This window comes from Falco peregrinus, chromosome 1 (genome assembly GCF_023634155.1).
Source record: "Falco peregrinus isolate bFalPer1 chromosome 1, bFalPer1.pri, whole genome shotgun sequence".
In the NCBI taxonomy this organism is placed as follows: Eukaryota; Metazoa; Chordata; class Aves; order Falconiformes; family Falconidae; genus Falco; species Falco peregrinus.
In genome coordinates this window covers 79,289,921-79,310,839 of record NC_073721.1, presented here as the reverse complement: position 1 = coordinate 79,310,839, position 20,919 = coordinate 79,289,921, and the positions used below count along the sequence as shown (strand labels likewise).

At 38.2% G+C, this 20,919-nt stretch overlaps 1 protein-coding gene across 1 annotated transcript in view; it reads left to right on the top strand.

The window, feature by feature from the left end:
- The window catches only part of MAP3K9 (mitogen-activated protein kinase kinase kinase 9), a 62,602-nt gene that overhangs the window by 14,511 nt on the left and 27,172 nt on the right, over positions 1-20,919 (top strand). Inside the window, 1 exon segment of the mRNA XM_055804719.1 lies at positions 13,949-14,129. Within this exon segment, the coding sequence (XP_055660694.1) occupies positions 13,949-14,129 (181 nt within the window).

Here is a 20,919-nt window from a genome sequence, read left to right as displayed (position 1 = left end):
GTATTCCAGGGTTTCCTATTGTCTCCTCTTTGAGTATAGACCTAGGAAAAGATATTACAGTGAAGAGTCTTTATTTGCTTTTGACTTTGCATTGTTCAAGGATTCTGAAAATAAGAAAAATCCTGTAACTTTGATTAGTAGAACTCTATATGCCTAATTCTGCTTGTTGACCTGTTCTCAATCTTGCCCTTGGATTTATTGATTTGCTTTTTCTGTTTCATGTAATCAGTCACACAGCGTATGGCTTTAATATGGTTATGATCATCTGCTAACAGGTGGATACTCCTAATGCTTGATCAGGGTACTGTGTAACCACTTACACTCTTTGATGATGGAGTAAGCTGGGTCAGAATACTTAAGAGAAATCTAACACATAAAAAATGAACAGCTTTCTGATAGCTTTACTGCATGAACTGTTATCTTGCATGGATTTCCGTGTGCAACAGTACAGGACTACTGTCTTTCTCAGCAGCTGGCAACTTGTTCTGTTCAGCTTCAGGTAAAACTGCAGTACTCAAAGTCTGAATTTCACTATTGTCAGCTGAAACTAACTTGGTGTTGATTGTGCATCTTAGAGACATTTAACACTTGTTCTGATGAATGGGAATACATCTCTCCCTTTTCTTGAGATTTTAAAATAATATCTGATTTTTTTAAAGAAAACACTAACAAGCCACCAAAAAGCCCAGCTTCTGGTATGGTTTGTGCCACTGCTTGTGAATTTTTTGTCTTCCTTACTCTCTAGATTGTGGAGTACCAGCCTGCTCCAGGAATTAATAGTACTTGGTGTTATTGACTGTTTCATAGAGATGTCTAAATTGAAGCTAAAGCAGAACAGTTCTGTGCTACTTCTTTCATCATGAATTTAATGTTTCTATTTGCCTGGAAATGGCTCCCACCAAACCAGCATCATTATTAAATCTCTTTTCAGACAGCCTTTTGAGTGACAATGAATGAATGTCGTTCATGTGATTCTACTCTTCCCTTTGCTTTTTTTGTTGTTGCCTAATGCAGTTCTTGATTTGTTGCAAGTTTTCAAACTGATATGATTTGGCAAAGTGCTGTGTTGGTACAGATGTAGTTGTATTTTTTCTTTAGAGCATTTAACTGATTATGAAGAGTGCAGTAACCCATGCTTGAGCTAGAAGGGTGTTCCTGTGTAAGCAGTATGGTAGAATTTAGTCTGAAATCAGAGCTGAACAGCCCCATTTTTCCAGGAGACTCCAGTGTTTGTTCTCTAGTAACATTCAAAGTGTTTTGTACCAGATCACTAAAGTGGTAAGACTTCTTTTCAGCTTGGTTAGGTGAAAGGATCGATTCTAAATATATCATAGCTCTGGAGGCCTTTCCTATCCCCTCCCCCATTATGCATTAGCTCTTTAGAGTTACTGTACTGCATGGCTTAAAATCCAAGAACTGCTGTGCTGTCACATCCATCACCTCCTCTAGGTTGATAGAAGAGGACAGTTGGCCAGCTTTATGGATTTGCTGAACCCTCACGTGTACCCAGTAATTAAAAAGGTTTTGCTTCCAAGGTGTATATGTATTTTTTTAAATGTGTTGTAGCTGGATGGTTAGTAATGAAAGAGAAAATATTTGCTTATTACTAAAGACAATATTTGTGTTCTTTGTTTTTCCTTCGAAGATGTGAAATTTTGAGTGAGTCTTAAATTCTGTGCTCTACAGGATCTTATGCAACACTTAGCCTTCTGCACCACAAACAAATATTAGAATAAAGATGCAGTCCTACCGAAATGAACGGCAGAGTACCCAACAGAAGGTAGGTAAAGGCTGCATGCGGAAAGCCCGGACTCAGTCCATGTGCAGATCTGTTAATCACTTTAAGTACTTGGAATGCAGGATCAAGAGCAGATTGCTCATTATCTGGATACTTGTGAAGCAAAGCTGTGCAGGCTGACTATGGAAGGTAGAGCAAAAATTGCAAATTAGATTTTGGCAAACTGCTACAATACAAGGTCTCATTTTGGAGTGAGTTTTTGAAATCCTTTCCCAAAAGTTTAGTTCTGTCATCAAGGCAGCATGCCAGAATACTGCCAATAGGCCTTAATAATTAAAAAAAGGAATGCCTGGCAAGTTCAGTCCCTTTTCCCCTTAGCAATAACACTGCTTTTTTGACTTGTTAGGCAAACTGCAGACTTACTAGCCACTTTCTGGCTTTCTGAGGTCATGACTGTCAGACAATGCAGCAGCATGAAGCAGTACGTTAAGGCTATCTTTGTATCTTAAAACCAGTATTTCCCACCACGACCATCTGAGCTGAAATGTATCTTGGGAAGCTTTGCTGATTCATAGGAGGGGAAAATGGGATTGGAACAATCATAATAAGTTCAGTGAAGCCATGTTCTATGCAAGAGCATTTTTGTTTGATGTATGGATACTTTTGTCCTTCAAATGAGGACTGTTCAATAACTATAGGACTTGCTAATGCTTGCTATTACTATAGTACCTTCTAAATAAGAACCTTGACGATTTCAGAATGCACTGAGTTTCTTCAGAGTACAGTAGAAGTTTTTGTTAATTTGTCAGATAAAAGCAAGTATAAAAAGTAGTAATTAGCCTATGCAAGAGGTGAAAGATATTTATTTCATTTTAGTTTCCATTAAAAAAAAAAACAAAACCACATTTGCATTAATTTCACAGCCTCTCAGTAGTTGAAAGTGTTTGGGCTGGAAATGGGTCTAGAAGGCAGTCAAATGAATTTGGACAAAGCAAAGATTATACCTAGATTGTGGGGATTTGATACAAAAAAATACTGTAAACTGAAATTGGCTGTCCCAGATGTGAAATTCCAGGGGGTCAGGGAAGAAATTAAAATTTAATTGTAGTGTTAATATTTCAGTGTTTGTGGACTAGGAGTAGAAGTTTTCAGAAAGTGCCTTCAAAGCTGCCCTAGCTCAGATAACTTTGTCCTGTGGTCTGAAAAAACAAACCCTTAGAAAACATACGAGGTTGAGTAAGGAGATTCTTTGTTCAAGACAAGGTTTCCTGTAACAGATTGGCTTGGTTTTCGATGTGTGCTGCCATGGGTGGGTGGGAGAGTCTGGGTCCTGTGATATTAATCAGACTTTTTTCCTCTCTGGCACACCTTCAGCTTCGGTAAGCCTTTAGCTGACTTCTGAAAGTTGTATAAAGCAAATTTTTTATAAATTTGGAATTGTTTGGAAATATTCTGGTTCCTTCAACTCTTGCACTTAGACTTCTGCTGCATTGCTGGCAGGGAGAAGTTTAATGGTAGTACCTCCTCATAACAGATCTGGATTGCTCTTGAATCCTACCATGAAAGAGACTTGCAGCTTTTAGAACTGAAACCCTGCTCATGTTTTGCATTTAAGGGTCTCTGAGTGCAAAAACATTCTTTTCTGTAAAGGTTTTACTCTGTTCTTTTCTTTCTGTAAAGCTCTTGCACCTGGGATTTGATGGACTTTGTATCTGATACATCTCCTTACAGTACTTGAATTATCTGAATGGAGGAAGTGGATGGGCTGATGCTTATCCATGATCTGACAAAACTTTTGCCATTTTGCATTTTGGTAAGTGAAGCCACAGTAAGCTGTTCTGTTTGCAGGATGGAGAAAGAAATAAAATGTGGCCAGTATTTCCACCCACAGTGAGTACTCAACAACAGCAATGGTCTTTCACACTCCAGCTATAACAGGGTAAGCATTAGTTCCCCTGTTTGTAGCTGCCTGTTGACCTTACTGCTGTTGAAAACAGTGATTGTACAGTAACAGAGGAGTAAAGGCCTATGAGAAAACAAATTGGTACTAGGCTGCTGTATCTGTAGGTGATTGAGTTGCTTTGGAGGGATCTGCAAGAACATCCCCCTTTAGCAAATATGCATGGTATTATTCTGGGAGAGAAAATACAACTTAAATAGAATGGTGTCATTCCATGTGAGTTTGAGTTCCTTTGCAATTTTTCAGCCTTTGAGGTCTTAAGTAGTGGTCTCTCACTTCTATTCAATCTAACAAAATAAGAATAGATACCTTAAAGCATTGGGACTAAAGCAGAAATATAATTGAGAGTCCAGATAAGAATATAGGAGACTGGGGAAGAAACTTTACAAAGTCTGTGAGGTAGTTTGATGGCTACCTAAATAATTTTTAGAATTAAATGTTTCTACACCAAGTAAAATAACAAAGATGACATATTTATCCTATTTACAGTCCTTCCTTTTATCACTCTCACTCACCCCTTGTTGTGGCTGCCATGTAGCTCTTGGACTGTGTAACCAACCAGCTGATGTGGCTCTGAGGAGACAGAGTAGAGCACAAAACAATGAGTATGGACTTTTGGAAATGGGTATGAATGGGATATGCTTGCAGGCTAAATTTTTTTGCAGGAGTTTTTCTTTGTCTTGGTATGACTGCTCTTCTCATTCCTGGAATCTTGAATGGCAAAGTGTTTGACTCACAGCAGTGCTAATGTTGGTGAAGACTATAACAGCACTACTGAAGTGCACTGACACAGGTATTCAATATTTCCACTACCTTTGGGTTTTTCAGGCCTTGTCAACTCTACATCACCAAGTTGCTGTGTCTGTTTGGTACTTTGCAGTCAGGGCCTCACCTGGGACCTCCACCCCTGCCTCTGTCTCTAGGGCTGTGAGCTCCATGTGAGCTCACGCTAACTTGATAATACCTTCACAGTAAGATTTTCTTAAGTTTCTGGCAAATGAGCTTCTGATACTTTCTTCAGATTATTCTCCCAACCTGTTTCAAAGCACCACGCTCCACCCTAGCATGCTGATTGAAGAATTCATAAAGCTTCAAAATCTAATAATAGAACACACGAGTTAATGTTGCTTTATCACTAGGTAGTAACCCTGTTGTTTCATGGTCTGCCCAGAACTGTTAGTATTTAAATAAAAGAATGGCAGGTATCCTGGCACTAAAATACTGACTATATTGTCTCAGTTGGGGAAGAGTTATGTGGAAGCTAAATGTGAAGCCAGCAATTATCCATCAAATCAGAAATACATCCCAGTGTACCACAGACAACAAATCCAGGGTTTTTTTCACCTACAGTAGGGATCCTTGTCTTGTAGCCCGCTCCCTTCTGTATTTCTTCCTCTATGCTTTCAATTCTCATTATACTCAGTCCCTGTCTTACTACTTTTTTATTTCTCCCATCACTTAATGATAGTAACCATTTCCATCAGGCATTATGTTCATTAGCTAATAGATTTCTGTTCTTGTGTGCCAGGCTTACTGAGAGCAGCATCATGCACAGGTGAATGACTTGGTGTGAACTGTAAGCTGGCCCATACAAGAGACTGTCTTGTATTTTTTTGCAATTTCTTTTGTCTGTCTTAATACTGGGAAAGGGTGTATGAAGTTGCTGATACAGCTGTTGTTATGAAATATGGGGGCAATGGGCAGGTTGGTGGTTAATTATTGTGATTATATTGCAAGGTAATCTTGCTTTCTTTGGTATTGTCAGCAATTTTTGCCTCTCAAGTCAGGAAGTTTTTTATTTTCTTTGTGTGCCATGTGCTAAATAAATTGGGAATACAACAACAGACTAGTTGAAGTAGCTGAAGCCAGTACAGCCAGAAAATTCAGGTATGCGTGGCTATTCATACTATTTTGTGCAGTAGACAGCAGCCCCTCTTCTCTAGCTTCATATATAAAGATGGGCTGTTTTTGCTGTGGGTGATCACGCTGTAGTAGTTCCTCCCTGAGTGTTGTTCTGCTTCTGAAGTGATGAGTCGGCTTTTAGCATGGGCAAAGCAAAGGAGTATTCTGTTCAGCACTACACGATGCAGATAAACCTAATCCTTTCTCTAGGCTGAGAAACCAGCAAAATGTAATTATATGACTGTATTTTTCTGCCTTGTCACGTAATTTTGACAGTGAGGTGAAGTGAGGAGCCACTTCCTACCAGTTCTTTGACATTACTAGCAACTGGATCAGCATGGGTTGAAGTGTTTATTTTCCTGTGCTTGTTCTTTCCCTCTGCTTTGGCCCACTGAAGACTAAGAATGCTGTCCTAACTGTCCAAAAGTGTAGCTGAAAACTAAAATAACCCTCCTAAAAGAAACAAGCAAAAAATCTGACAGTGTTACTGCCTTCCATGAGAATTTTTTGTTTGTGAGAGGAGATTATAACGTGTTTTCTAGTTCTGCTGGTATAATGTGAGCAGAACAGAGGATTAAAACAGCTGCTGTTAATTTTTGTTAATTTCCCTTGTGAAAACTTCCCTTCTGTGAAAGTTCTCTTCAAACTATCTTTTCATGCATACTGGAGGCAGTATGATGCTGGGTAAAAAGTAGGAGGTGTATTCCTGTGGTTTTATGAAGTGACCAACTTAAAACCCAAGTAAAGCTTTATCATGTTTGTTTTAGTAATCAGATTGAAAGATTCAGTGCGGGTGTTTTATCTGTTTATGTAGGATAAAGGATGTATTTGGAAGAAGAATAGATGGGTTTGAGGAGAAGAAAATTAAAGGAAAGGGGTAGAAATGGGTATATTCTGGCAGAAAGACAGACGCTCAGACCGATCAGTGCTTCTAGCATAATTGGAAAGAAGAAAACCCATGTAATAGAAATGTTTGGTTAAGCAGAATGAAAAAGATATCAACAATGCCGTTATTTGCATTGGAGCAGTATAATAAAGTTGGCAATATTCCCAAAACAGAGTTTGCTCAGCAGTTTTAAACTTCTTACTGCAATGGCTAAGAAGCGGGAGTGATACTTGATGTATTAGATGTGGTTGACCTAGCCCTCCTAGAGTTTATTAAAACGTAGGTACAAGTAGATCAAAGAACATACATTTTTATACCCCATCTTTACCTTGTCATGGTGTATTTGTGTATCTGATCTTACGTTTTTCTGGTAAATGAATAAGTAATGAAAATACAGCTGTTTAATATCTGGAAATTAGGTCCTTCTTGCAGCAAGGCTTTGTGTGTTTGACAAAGATGTTTGCTATTGACTTTTCAGTTGATTCAGTGATCATTAAGGTGAGTGGTGCAAGATGCAATGAATTTTGACCTCCAGCCGCCTTTGTGGGCCAAGAGACAGTTTTATTTAAGACTGATTTAACAGAAGTACCAGTTTGATTTACATTAGCTGTCCTACTAATAGAACAATATATTTCTGGAAACTTAATTTTAAAGAAGTTCGGAACACTGAGATAATCTTGCAACTATAGGTAAATTGGTTTTCAACAGATGGCTCTAACATCTGGTGTGTTAGGGAACTTCTCTAATTGAAATTGCTTACTTATATCAGACCACAGAGATTCGTGTGGTTTAAGTTTGGGCACTTATCACAGATGTGCTTCTAGTCAAGAGAGGCTCCTGTAGGGAGCAATTCAGAGCATGTATATTAGACTTATGCTTGGAATCCCCTTCTGGACAGGCTTTGTCTTTTTTGACTGTTTGGAGCCTGGGAAGACTGCCTTCTGAGATGCTGTGAGCTTGTTTCATCCAAGCCAGCTTTCACTGTAAAGATCCATGAGAATGGAGGAGGGATAAGGAATGAAATTGACTTTTTGAACATGTGAGGCTGTGGTATGTGTGCATCTGTTTCATGCATGCAAGGTCTATCACTTGCCTTCAGGGCAGCCCTTCTGTAGTTTTATTTTATAGTTTTTGGCAGAGTTGAAACTTGGCTAGCATTTAATCTGTTCATTTTTTTTTTTTTTTAAACTCCAGTCTGTATTCCTTCAGAATTCATTTGATCTTCTTTTTGGCTACTTAAAACTAACCAGTGGTCTTAGGTACTAGTACAGGATGTCTGCATTAACAAAGTTTTAAAGCTGCAGGTTTCAGTGTTTTCACTGCAGCAGTTTCTCCTTCTGAAAGGATAGAGAATAGTCCTAGATACATATAGTCCCAATCTTAAACATATTACTGCACTTTCATGAGTTGCAGTGAAAGTTCAGTGTTCTAATATGAAGCTACACCTTTGGAACTGACCTTAAAGGTCTCATTAGGCCAACAGCAGCCTTAACTCTGTCCTTCTGTTAAATGATCTTACACTGTCTAGTGCCCCACAGAGCAGGCATCTCCATAATGACTTGTGATGACAAGACAGAACTGAAGATCCAGTAGTTGCAACTACACAAAGGCTGAGGGATATAATTGTCTTAGAAATCTTAATCAAGTTGCTTTTTGTGTTGCTTTGAATCCTAAGACTGATGGTTTTTCTTTCTAGTAAAGCATAGTAATGTGGAATGGGGTGGATCAGGAGGAAGAACTGACTCAGTGTAAGATACCATTCTGTCAGTCATACTTCAGTGGGTTTCTTTCTTTGAGGTCTATTTCCAGTACAAATCTTTGTTTAAACAACAAAAACATCTGAACTGGCCCTGCCTCTAGAAAAAAAACCACCCTCATTCTTGATGTCACTGATACACAACTGTGACTCATGAAACAGAGAATCATCCACTTTGGGATCTGTTACGGGATCTGTGTACTTCTATAGACTTGATTACTCTTAGACTGGCATCGGATTCTGTCAAAAGCCTGCTAGCTATTAATACACATACAGAATGATACTTAAACTGGAGAAGGTAAACTGCCTTCACCTGACCTCAAGAATTTGATTTCTTTCAGCTCTGCTAGAAAAGCTGCTAGCTCAAATCACAAACAAGGATAAAAGGATCTTTGGTATGTCATCAGTTTTCCCCCTCCCCTGCCCCACCTATTAACTAAGAAACTATCTTTAAATGGTACCAGCGTTGTCTTGAGTTAACTCCCCATCACTCTGTGCAGGCTGAGACTGAAGAGTGAGAAACTCCAGTTGTATCAGGGAAGTCTAATGACGCTTCTGTTTCAGTATTTGGTGTTGCCTACTAACTGAGGAGTATTAGACCTGGTGAGAGATCTGGTTAATAGCTAGCATTCAATGGTGTGCAGAAGATGCTCATTGTAAACTTTATCAATTTGCTTTGGTTCTGGCCTCTTAACTATTGCTTCAGTAGTCAAAACTACTAAATCAAATCATATCATAAGCAACTGGACTTGTTCTTGTGGAAATTATACTCTTCTACATTACTGTGAATCTGGTGGGGTAAATACCAGGACTTGTTGACTAAGGATGATTCTCTGATAATATGGTTCTTGATTGCTGAGTTCACTCATGGCAACAAAGACAAATGAAAGGACACAATTAAGAAAAGCTGTTTAGAAGCTGGGATGGTCTTACAGGCCTGGGTGCTGCAGTTGGTACTGTGACCATGACGATAATTGTCCATGAAGTATCAAAGTCCCAAGCACAGGGTATCCTAGATCTTCAGAGAGTAGGCTACCAACTGCCACCTATAGCACTGAACTACTTGGAGACAACTGAAAATGCTGTACATGATAAAAGCCAGCCACATAGTGCTGCCTTTCCTCTTTGTTACTGCAACTTGTTTTGTCCTGAGCAGAAGTGAAATTATCACACGGAAACCTGTGTTAAAAAGTATTGAAAATATAATGACAGGTTTTTTCATTGCTAGCTATACACAGTTGTTCATTTATTTGCTGCAATGTCAGACAGTATGACAAGGGACTGCGCCAGACTGAGTCTTGTTAAGTGATCTTTGAATTCTGCCTTATGCTATTCTAATAGTCTGTCTTGTCATGAAACCGGTAACTGGCTTATTGCCTTTGGTTACCTAACCTACCCTTTTGTTTGTATAGTGCCTGCTTCTTTCTCTGTACTTCAGGGAACCTTCTCACGTGGGTCTGATATGAAAATATCTTTGATGCTTCTTGCAAGGCACCAAAGCTTTTCTCAAAGAATGTGGAGGAACCTTAGTAGAAATCTTCATTTCAAAGGAAAAAGAGTGGGTTTCATTGTAACCTAGTTAAGAGGAGGCCCAGTGATTCATTTTTACCTTTGTATCTCACTAAGCTCAGATCTAGTATGTCTGGATTAACTGTTGTCTTTCAGCACTTCCAGTCTGCCTGGCTCTCAAGAAATTAAACAGTGGAGTCAGGTCATTACCAGTAATGTTTCTTGAGTCCTTGTGGTAATAAAGTTCTTAATTTCTTAGTGGTTGAAATTACACATCTAAATCATTTGAACCTGTATCTGGGTGACTCCCTGAATCAGGGAAGGGCTTGCTTGGGAGATACCAAAGACTGTTTGGATCATATGCCTTTCTTCTTGTCTCAGCTGGGACACAAGATACGGAAGAGCTGTCTTGGTGGACAGAATTAATCTGAGCTGTAATTAATTTCTCATTGTCAAATGCTTATCTTGCAGAGGACACATTCCAAAACTTTCAGGAATATATGAACATATATGTGAGCACTTCTGGATTATTACTTCTGTAAGCACACGTGTTCATGATACCCTTCACCTAAAGTTGCTAGGAATTTTTAATGCTAGTTTAAGCCACTATGCTTTAGTTTTTGCGCTTGCAGTATGCAAAGAACATGGTAATTTGCTATATTAAGTTGTTTTGCTGTAGCAGTTGGATCCTCAAAGCTGTCTGAATGTGCTTATAATACCTGGTTTGCTTCACTGGTCCCTTTTGCACACTGCCAGTTGGCTCCTACCTGTGCTGCTTAAGATCAGAAGAAAAAGGTTTTGAGCAGGTAAGAGCAGTAGTAGATGGCATCCTTAATCTGTAACTTGGCTGGCTCTGTGCATGCACAGAGGAAGAGATCTCTTGCATGGGCCTAGCTGGACAGACCAATGGTGATCTGTCACTAAAGCTGACATGTTCTGTGTGTTCCTGCTGATTCGGCTCTCATTCTTCCCTCGCCTGAAAACTAGGCCTAGTATCTTTGCTGCCAAACAATTTCACTCTTTAAGGCTGGGAATGTGAAAGATTTTCAAATCAATTTTCTAACTTTTTAAAAACCTCTTTATCTCATGCAGATCTTTTAAATCAACAGACGAATGAGATTTACTGCCTTGGTACATTAGCTGTGTTTTTGGTGTAGGTGCTTTATATTTGTGTCTGAATTTTTTGTTAGGTTGATCATCTGGCCACCGTTAGCTCTGTCCTGAGTGATCAAATCTATTCAAAGGTGGAAAAGTATGCTAACTCTGAGTGTAGGAAGTATGTTGCTTATTTGTGTTTTGTATTGTGGTAGGCTAATACGAGTGCAGAAGAAATAGCAGTTGCAGAAAAGAACTTGCACTCAAGAGTGTTAAGCAAGAGGCAATAACTGGTTCTAGATAAATCTCACAAGCAAATGAGTCCATATTGATTAGCATGAATAAAATGCATTTGCAGTGTCCTAGCAACCTGGCTTGTGTACTCCATAAGAGAGATTTTTAAGGAGGAAACTGAAAGGAATTAATATTTAACCTATTTACCAGATTCTTTGTTGGAATTCAAGCAAACACAAGAGGGAGAATCAAGGGTTTTGGTTTGAAAATCTGACGGAAGGCCTAGGGAGACTCTTGGCAGTTACAAGTGAGCCAACTGATACTGACCACGACAAGGAGAACTGAAACAAATGCTGAAGAGAGATACGATCATTAACATTAATTTTTACATTTTTGGGTTGCAGGATTATTATCCTAAGCAGTTATTACAAGGAAATAGGGGCACCAAGGATGTAACTAAGGAATCAAGGGCTTGCAAATAAATCCAGCTCTTCCATTGTCCTTCTCTGTAATCTTTTGTCATGGTAATTTGTCTTGCTTGTTCTTTTGTCAGATGTAGGCTAAGTTCATGGATTCCAAAGATCTGTGTAAGTACTAATTATTTTGTTAGAACTTAATACAAATGAAGGTAATTAGATTTAAATAACCTCTTGCAAGGAAGGTATGTACAACCCAGCTGTGATATCTGGCGCTCTGTTCTGCTATTGAGCTCATTCACACAGAATGTCTTCTACCTTGTGAACTACAAATTTGCATGTTGTTCCTTGTGCTTATGAAGCAAAAGAAAACCCAAACCCATGCTTTCTTAAGTTTTACTTTACAACTTCACTGTATATCTATATAATCTATATATTACTGCATTTAAAATTAGATTTTATTATTCTGCCAGCTCTAGAGGCAGAGTGTAGGTACATACTAGAAGATGATTAGTATGTATATTCCAGGAAATTTTTCAGTCTTGCAATCCATGAGTGACTTGTTAGCAATTTCTCTTAGCAGTTCTTCATCTGCTAGAAAGAAGGAAAAAAGTTAAGACTTACTAGAAGAGGAGGCCGCCTTCTGTACCTTTGTTTCTTTTGGTGGTGGTTCTTTACCCTGAAGTGTGGCTATAAAAAACACACATACTTTTGCCCAAATGAAGAGAATAGTAACTATAGGCCTCAAAGTCCTCCTTCTATCCCAGTTACGAAAATGGAGCTTTCAAGAATTCAATTCAGAAAGGAATTTTGCAAAAGTAGTAAGAACTAAGGGCTTAACCATAGCTTTTAGTTCATTCATAACTTGAGTTGGCCCACAGAAATCTCTAATGAAGTAGTATTTTGTGAATTCTGAAGCCTTGTAGAAAGGGTAGCTGATTATTTTTAATTTTCAGAAAAAAGACAGTTTGATAAAAATAAATGCAGTACCTTAACATGTAGATGTGTTGGCTTTTACTTCATGGGAAATCGCATTTTGGTTATTGCAGGGAAGTATAAGAATGAATGTAAGATTTTTTTAAATTTATTTTTCCCAAAAACAGCTGTGTTAACTTCAGAGTGATACTTGAGTCTTTTCAGGCTGCTAAAAATGGTCTTGAAGACTATTTTTATATGTACTGTAATTTTTGCAATGCTTTTGCCTTTTATAGGTTTTGTTATGATCTATGATTGTTTGGATGTGGGTTTTGGGTTTTTTGCAGTTCATACACCATCATTATGCAGTTACTCTGTTTTTAATATTCTTACAGACACAGGTTCTTAGAAAACAAGGTTTTTTTCCCTTCCATGTATGGGTGTATCAGTGGCTTGATGCCTTCTGTTGTGAAGTCATTGGATAACTGGATAAAATATTTTTATCTTTGGCTCTTTACAAAGTGGCTGAAAATAATTTCACAGGCTTATGGTTAAGTTAGTTGTGGAAGTTTAGTGGCCTATTTTATTCTGTTGCTTTGTTTACAATTTGTTACGTTGCTGGCACAACTTGTGTGGTCACTTTACCTTAAGATAAAGAGGATAATAAAGTGCTGCTAAATCACAGTGGGTGCTTCTGACCTCTGATTTACACTCATTTTGCAGTGGTGTGACAGTACAGCTTTGAGGGTAAAGAGGAATATGTGCCTTATACCAAAGCATTCTTGAGTTCTGCTTCAAGATTTTTATAAAGTTCTTGAGTGTAGTAGACTTCTTAGCCACTGAAGCATGGTAGAAGCTTCGGCAGCTTAATTAAAAAAAGTTTCATAATGAGGGGGGAGGGAATCTATAATGTGGTGCATGTGAAGTCTTGAATTGGGCATGTTATTACTGATCATAAGTATTTTTTTTAATTGTGACTAAAAAAAAAAAAGCATCTATCTATATAGAGCTTCCATTCCTGACACATTCTCAGCCAGGTATATTCAGCCTGTGTGTGTATCTAGATTTAAAAAAAAAAAACAAAAAAAAACCAAAAAAAACCAACCAACAAAAGTCCTCTAAGCATTCAAGAAAAAGATGCTGTTACTTTCTGGCTTGCTGTGAGAGGATTAATTAGGAAACATCTTTCCCTTATCTGGATTTCTAGAAGTTACAGTGGTTCACTTCCTCTTAGCAGAGAATTCTTACACAGAATGAGACGAGGCATTATATTAAATAATTATGTAATTATCTGTTTGTTCTCTGGGGCTGGGTATCTTGGTTAATTGAAGTTACTTGCCAGACAACTGTTCACTTGTCAGATGAAGGGATCAGCTTGAAATAACTTGTAACAGAGTGTGGGATGTTGAAAAACTATAAAAGTCAGGGAGACTCTTGAAATGTGAGAGATCCTCTGGAGGATATTTTTTGCATAAGTATTAGCTTTACTCTGCACATCTTTTATTCTCCCTCCCTCCCCTCCCTTCCTTCTCTCCAGTACTGATACTCGAAAAGGTGGAAAATGGAGATCTGAGCAACAAGATATTGAAGATCACGGATTTCGGCTTGGCCAGGGAATGGCATAAAACTACCAAAATGAGCGCAGCTGGGACATATGCCTGGATGGCTCCTGAGGTCATCCGCTCTTCCATGTTCTCCAAAGGCAGCGATGTGTGGAGGTATTGATTTGGCATTAAGTGATTGGATACTAAAGAATAACTAGACCTGTCAGGAAACCTTTTTATGTTTAAGAATGAGTAATGGTGAACCAAATACTAAAATTCAGGTCTTAAGACATATATTTCTTTATCCACCAGCTCTCCATCTGTCAGACTCTGACTGCTTTGTATTTAATGTACAGTTTTTTCCTTTAGCAAGTGGTGGACCAGCTCCTGCATGCCTCTTAAATTTTTGTAATTTTATAAATTGACATTCAGATTATGCTAGGATTCAGAGTCCCAATTTCCTCTGCTTTATCTACAAGCTTTTTGTGCTTATTTGACTATTGGCTGACGTGATCAAAGGCCATGAAACATCTGTGAAGTATTTAAAATTGCTACTTTTTTACTGGTTTATAATTTTATGTTTTGCTAGTAATCTGTCACTGATGTACAAGTACACAAACACAACGTACCTAATCGAATTCCCTGTGCAGTTTCAGCCTGAATACAATGTTTTTCACTTGCATGATAATCTTACGAATTTTTTCCACCCTTCTAGTCTGTCACATAAAATAATAAATCTCTTTTCTAGGGCTATCTGAGTATGTAAAGCATAAGTAGTAATTTGTATGTATATGTTGTCTTTTCCATTCGTGCACAGGGATTTTTGAGAATGGGAGCTACTTTGGTGTGGAGGAGTGTAAGGAGCAGCCTATAGACTTCCAGAAATTGAGTTTGAATATGATCATTAAGTGAATCATTAAATTCAGAATTCAGTAAACAGGTCTAGGACAGTGACTCTTCTGGGTGTTGTGTGACATAGAATTAGTACTGAAACAAATTAAGGAGGTGGAATTTTGGTTTTCCTGTGGGGAGAGAGGTATTGAAGTGTCAGGGTGACTTTGTCTTTAGAGCAGTAAGATTCTGTTGCTGGCCAGTAATGCTCCCACACAAGTATGTGCATGCTGTGAAATCTGTCAGGATAAAGAAATATCCCAGCTGGTGGAATTGTCTGCCTGTTATGGCAGGGATTTGGTGTGGGGATTTTAATTTTGCTTCTCCAGTTTTGCTGAAGAGGTAATTTGTGCCTTGTGATAAGTCTGTGAACTTGTGTTTGGCACACTAGTGGTGTGGATAAAATTCTGACTCTATAATTAAATGAGGTAGCCTCTGTAGTTAATCTGAGATGAACTGAGCAAGAGCAAGGTTTTTATTCTGAGTGAAATCTGGCAGAAAAGAAAACCTCAAGGCTCTGCACCTTTTTTGTGCATATGATGACAGTACTGGCTTGTACACAGCTTGTCAAGCTCAAATCTCGATTTACTTTTCTCTGAAACAGTGCCAGGAAAGGCCTTTAAGGGTAACCTGGGGGAGAGGGAGAAGGTAAGGGGGGGAAAAAGGGGAGAAAAAAGTTCCCTGTGATTGTAACGTTACTAATCCAGGCACACTGTGAACAGAGCAGTAGATGATCTCTACTGGTATGACCTCATCTTAAAAAAGGTAAGACTTTGCAGGTCAGTTAGTGATTTTCATGAAAGTAGCTCAAGTGCCTCTATACCTGTGCAAAACTACCAGCTTGGTCATTGACTTAAGGACTGTGAATCACTTCAGCACTTAAGGATTGTAAATAACTTATATTATTTGTTAATTTTTTAGAATATTGTATTTTTAATTTTAAAATCCTTTCATCACTTTCTCTTTTTATAGTTACTGGGTTTCCCTTGAAAACTGGTTGAGTTCCTCTCAGTGCTTTTCCTTAAACAGAGAGAGTCGTCTGCATTAAAAGAGCTGTTACACTTCTCTGCATAAGCCCTCTCTCTGTTGGGCGAAACCTTGAGTCATAGTTAAATAAACTGAAAAGAACACGGTGTTTGAGGCATGTATGCAGAGGACAAATACTTGCCAGTGTGGTCACTACTAGTGTGTCAATGATTTTAAGCACTAGATTTTACAAGAGCAATCATGGACACGTGTGATAAATCCTGTCCCCACTCAAGGATGCAACTTGAAATTCTTAACAGGGTGAACTTTTTTTATCCTGTTAGACTTGGCCCCACCTCTTGTCCACTTCAGCCTCACGGTTAATCACTGGAGTAGAGGGAGCTGGTTTTTACCTGACAACCTTCCAGTTAGTCTGTGCGGCATCAACAAAAATTATCTGACATTCACAAACCCTTTTATTTCAACACCTTTTCTTTAAAGCTCATTAGAATAATACTTCTGGCTGAACTGTTGCCCAGCCTTTTAACAAGGATCTTGTTCTGCTTGTGTTCTTGCTGCACAAATAGGTGAAGATGATGCTTACCAGGACTGAAATTTCCTGAGTCAATGTTATCTCATCATAAACAGCTGCTTCATGCAATTCCTTTCAAAACATATATCAAGCTCCATTTAAAAAACTCAATCTGTTTTTTTTTGTCCCACTCTAAAGGAGGGTTGGTAAAGAACTTACAAGGCTGTGGGATGCTCCTACACACTGGTGTCTATCATCATGGTCTGGGCCACTGTAAAGCTTGTTGATATTAACAGTTCTTAGTACATCTTGCTAGTGAAAATTTGTTGCTGTGAATTTTGCTGTGCTGTACACGCAAGCTTTAGTTATACAGCAGAAACCTTGGGCTTATATTGCACAGAGGACAAAGAAGCTACAGTTTTATTTAAAAATGTCAGTTCCTGTAAGTCTATTTATGTGTTTGAGAAGACAGTTATGTATCTGCTTTGGATTTACAGGGGTGAAGTTGAAGCACAGATATGGCAGCTTATCCAGTACTGTACAGCAAGCTAATGTTAGTAGGCATATAATTCAAATTTCTCTGTCATTTTAACTGCTTAAATGTATTTCTTGTTTGCTGCACGCTTCATTTTTGACTTGTGCTGCTTAAAAGTCATGTTTTCAGTATGATTGGTATGTGGAATCTAAAGCCACTGTACAATCTTCATCTGAGTTCCCTGTGTTCCTCAGTTTAGATCCTATTAAGATGGATCTGCTCTGAGACCAGTGAAATAACAAGGAATTTAATTTTAATTTAGGAGTGGAATACCAGAACTACCTAAAACAGTCTGATTAGCAAATCAGGATGTTTCAGGCATTCAGTTGTAGATACAGGAACTTGAGTCATTAGAATATTTCATTTGAATCAGGTGTTGGCAAGCACTTACAATCACAACTGACTGCTTGCAGGCATTGGTGTAATGAAGCATGTAGACTAGCAATATTGATAGAAGCTCATGTGGGAGCTTCTGTGTATGCAACTTGAAATAAGAAGGAAATGTCATCTGTGAAACTGCCAGTCTGGTAACATGCAAAATGCTAACTGTTAATAGCCATTAAATTATAATGAAGTTTTTTAACAAAAGTAATGTTCTATTTTCTGTTGCTGGAATCTCCTTGTTGGGCTGATAGTTCCGTGCTCACGGAGAGCACTGAAGCTAGGAAGATATGTAAGAGGAGCCTATGGTACAAATGCCATCAAACAATAACAGTGAGAAGAAATTACTGGGGGTTTTGTCTTAAGTTCACAGACAAGGGAGGTGGCAAAATCATGTGTGAAGTCCTGCAGAACTGCAGCCTCCCACTCCCTGAAAATCCAGTGTGTAGGGTTGAACCTGATGTTAAATTGCTTGAGGGATTACTGGATCACTGGGAGATGGTTAATTATTCATACAGGTGTCAGTTGACTTGGATGCTTGATCTGTATCACATGGTTCATTTTTCAATTTAAGTCCAAGAATTACTACTGGATGCTGGAAAAATAAATGCACCTGCTCAGTTTTTCTTCCTCCCTGTTGAGAATGAGGAGAGGCCCTTGATTCTTTCTTCCTATGCCTTTTTTGTATAAATCTCTTCTGTCTCTGGCTTTTTCCTTTGTAATTTCCAGTCCCCTGCTTGAGAGTTAAGTGAAAACAGTCTGTTCAGCACCTCTCTTGCTGTTTAATCACTTGGGATGATTGTTCAAATGCCATAAAGCAGTGTTTCCCTAGTTCTGTGGAAGCAGTATTTAAGTACTTGAGGGAGAGGTGGCATTCAGTTTTGTCAAACAAGGAGACCTTCCCAGCAATATATACTTCTAGTGTCACGTTAGAAGAAACACATATCTGTCCATTCCTTTGTTTTTTAAAAATTACCATGCAGGAGAAATGTTTTGAGCACATCAATGCTCCTTTCCTAACCATTCCACTACTAAAATATTAAATACATGCTTTATCCAGCAGTAGTGGTGAAGAAATAACACAACTCTTTGGTAGTTTTCCTAGCTTTTGATATCAACACTTTCATTCAAACTGAAGAGTAACATGAATGATCAATCAGATTTAGACAGGCCAAATATATATTCAGTCTAGTATTAATTTTCTTGGAGTATCTTATGAATCCTAGGAGACCAAAACAACAGGAGAAATCCATAAATTCCTGTGGGGTTTTTTTTTTTTTTTTTTCAAATGAGGCACTTGAAACAGTAAGAAATTGAGAACCTTGATGGAAAGAAGTAATAGATAATTGTCATTATAATATTAAGAGTATGAACTACAGAGAAAAAATGCAGAAGAGGTATGGGTGAAAAAATAAGATATTTTGCTTAATAAACTAGCTGTGGTAGCAGCAAAGACAGAATTTCCAGTGACACTAATTCCATTTCTAAACAGAAAAAGTAGTATTAAGACTGTTCAACTAAGGTGGCAGCAGCTAAAATGAATCTTAAAGACTTGTTGGGGTGGAGTGGAGATTGCAAGAGTACAGGTTGTGACAATGAAAATTGTGATTACTCCTAAATGGACAGGGAAATGATTGCTTTGAAACAAGAAGAGATTAATCTTTAAGCTTCAGAAATGACTGTTTCATGGAGGAGCTATTCAGGGAGCTTTTAGGAGGAGAAGCAGTTTTTCATTTGGTCTTCAGGTGTGGTTAGGAGGCCTTCAAAATTGGTACACTATGACCGTGGTCAAAATATATGTATACTTTGATCCAGTATCTTTGCAAGTGCAATTAAGAACATTTAGTCCATTACAATAGTGTTTAATCTCAAGGAGATTAATGATGACATTGACGAATTTTTGTGTAAAAACAAAAAGGGAACATGAAACATGGGTATTTTTTAAGGACGCTATGTTAAAGCTCAGAGCAAATGCATAAAGAAGGTTTTAAATGAATAAAGAAGTCTGTGTAGAAGAGACTACTGGAAGACATCCTTCAGAAACTTGAACCTGTATCCACACGAGGAAAATTAGGTATGGACTTAAGTGATGGCAAGTTGAATGTAAAACACTTGAAGGTTTTTGAGGAGAGTCTTGCAAAAAGTGTAAAAACAAATACATTGCTTTCAAATGCAGCACACGTGAGAGCCCTGCAGAAGAATATATGACCGAGAAGTGGCCAAGATGTAAAAGGGCAAAGAAGATAAGGCTATGGCAGAAAAACCTTAGTAAGTGACTTGTGTCTGCTAGAATGGAGCAAAGAGAGGCTTTTTAAGCTGAATTTTTTTCTTTAAGGGAGCCAAGCTGGAGGACATTTCATGCTGAAGTACTGTCCGCGGAGGTGTTGAAACAGACTAATAAAATGAACAGAACATGAGAGTGCCAACTGAGTTAATAGCTGTGCTGTGTAATCTGTTGCTTAAAACTGCCTTAATACCAGAGAAATGGAAGGCAACAAACATGATGAAAAGTCTTAAAAGAGTTTTCTGAGGATCAGCAAGTCTGATTTTCGGTCCTACTAAAATAGTAGAAAGAGCATTAAAGAGCGGGGAGCTGATGGACATATGAGCATATCTGGGTAAGAGTCAGCTTTTGTAGAAGGAAATTGAAAATTCTTGAAGGAGTTACTGACTATGTGGACAAGCGGTAAGATTGCTTATACCTTATTTGGATTTAAAAACTTTAAACAGAATCTTTCATCAAAAGCTTTTAAAGAAAGTAAATTGATGTGGGGAAAAGAAGGCAAGTCTGTTTCCCATGGCTTAGTCAATTCTTTATTACTAAAGATATGAACTAGTTTTCTTGATGGGGAATTCTGTATTCGGCATAATCGTAAGTGATTTGAAAAAGCAAATGGTAAGGTAACATTTGTTGATGAAACGAAGTTATTCAGGATAAGAAAAAATTACTGCAGAGAGCTGAGGAAATGTTTTACTATAATGAATGATAAAATAGATGAAATGGTAATAAATGCCAGCGTAGTATGCATGGGAGAATTTCACATGTACAATGATGGGCTCCAAAGTTTACTGTTATAATTCAGTGAAAAGACATTGGAGTTACTGTGGGTAACCTAGCTCATTTTGTAAGAAGTCAGAAAGGCAAGTGGAAAATCAAAATTTAATAGGAAAGAATTAAAGAAAAAAACAGGAAATGCTGTGCCTCTCCCTGTGTCTTTAAAACTTTATGTGATTTTGGTCATTCCAACAGAAGATGTCCTTCTGTTCAGCAGAGTAACTAGGTGAGGATTTAGCTAGATCAGGATTTGGGGGGCTGGAAAGAAGATGATTTAGGCAGGATGTTGTAAGAGCCTGTGAAATTGTGGATGGCATGGAAGGAGCCAGTAGGGAACATATGTTCACTGTTCCTTGTATTGAAAGAACTACAGGGAAGCAAATGAAATTACCAAGTGACAAGCTCAAAACAAGCACATAGAAGTATTTTTTTGCAATGCATCGTCAAATTTGTGGAGCCTACTACCACAGAACATAGTGGATAGTAAATGGGTTCAGAAGAGGATAAGACAGACCAAAGGAAGAAAAAACTATCGGGTCACCAAGTATGAAGAAACAGTCTCTGTCTCAGGTTTCCTAGAAGCAGAGGGAATATTCTGAGGTTA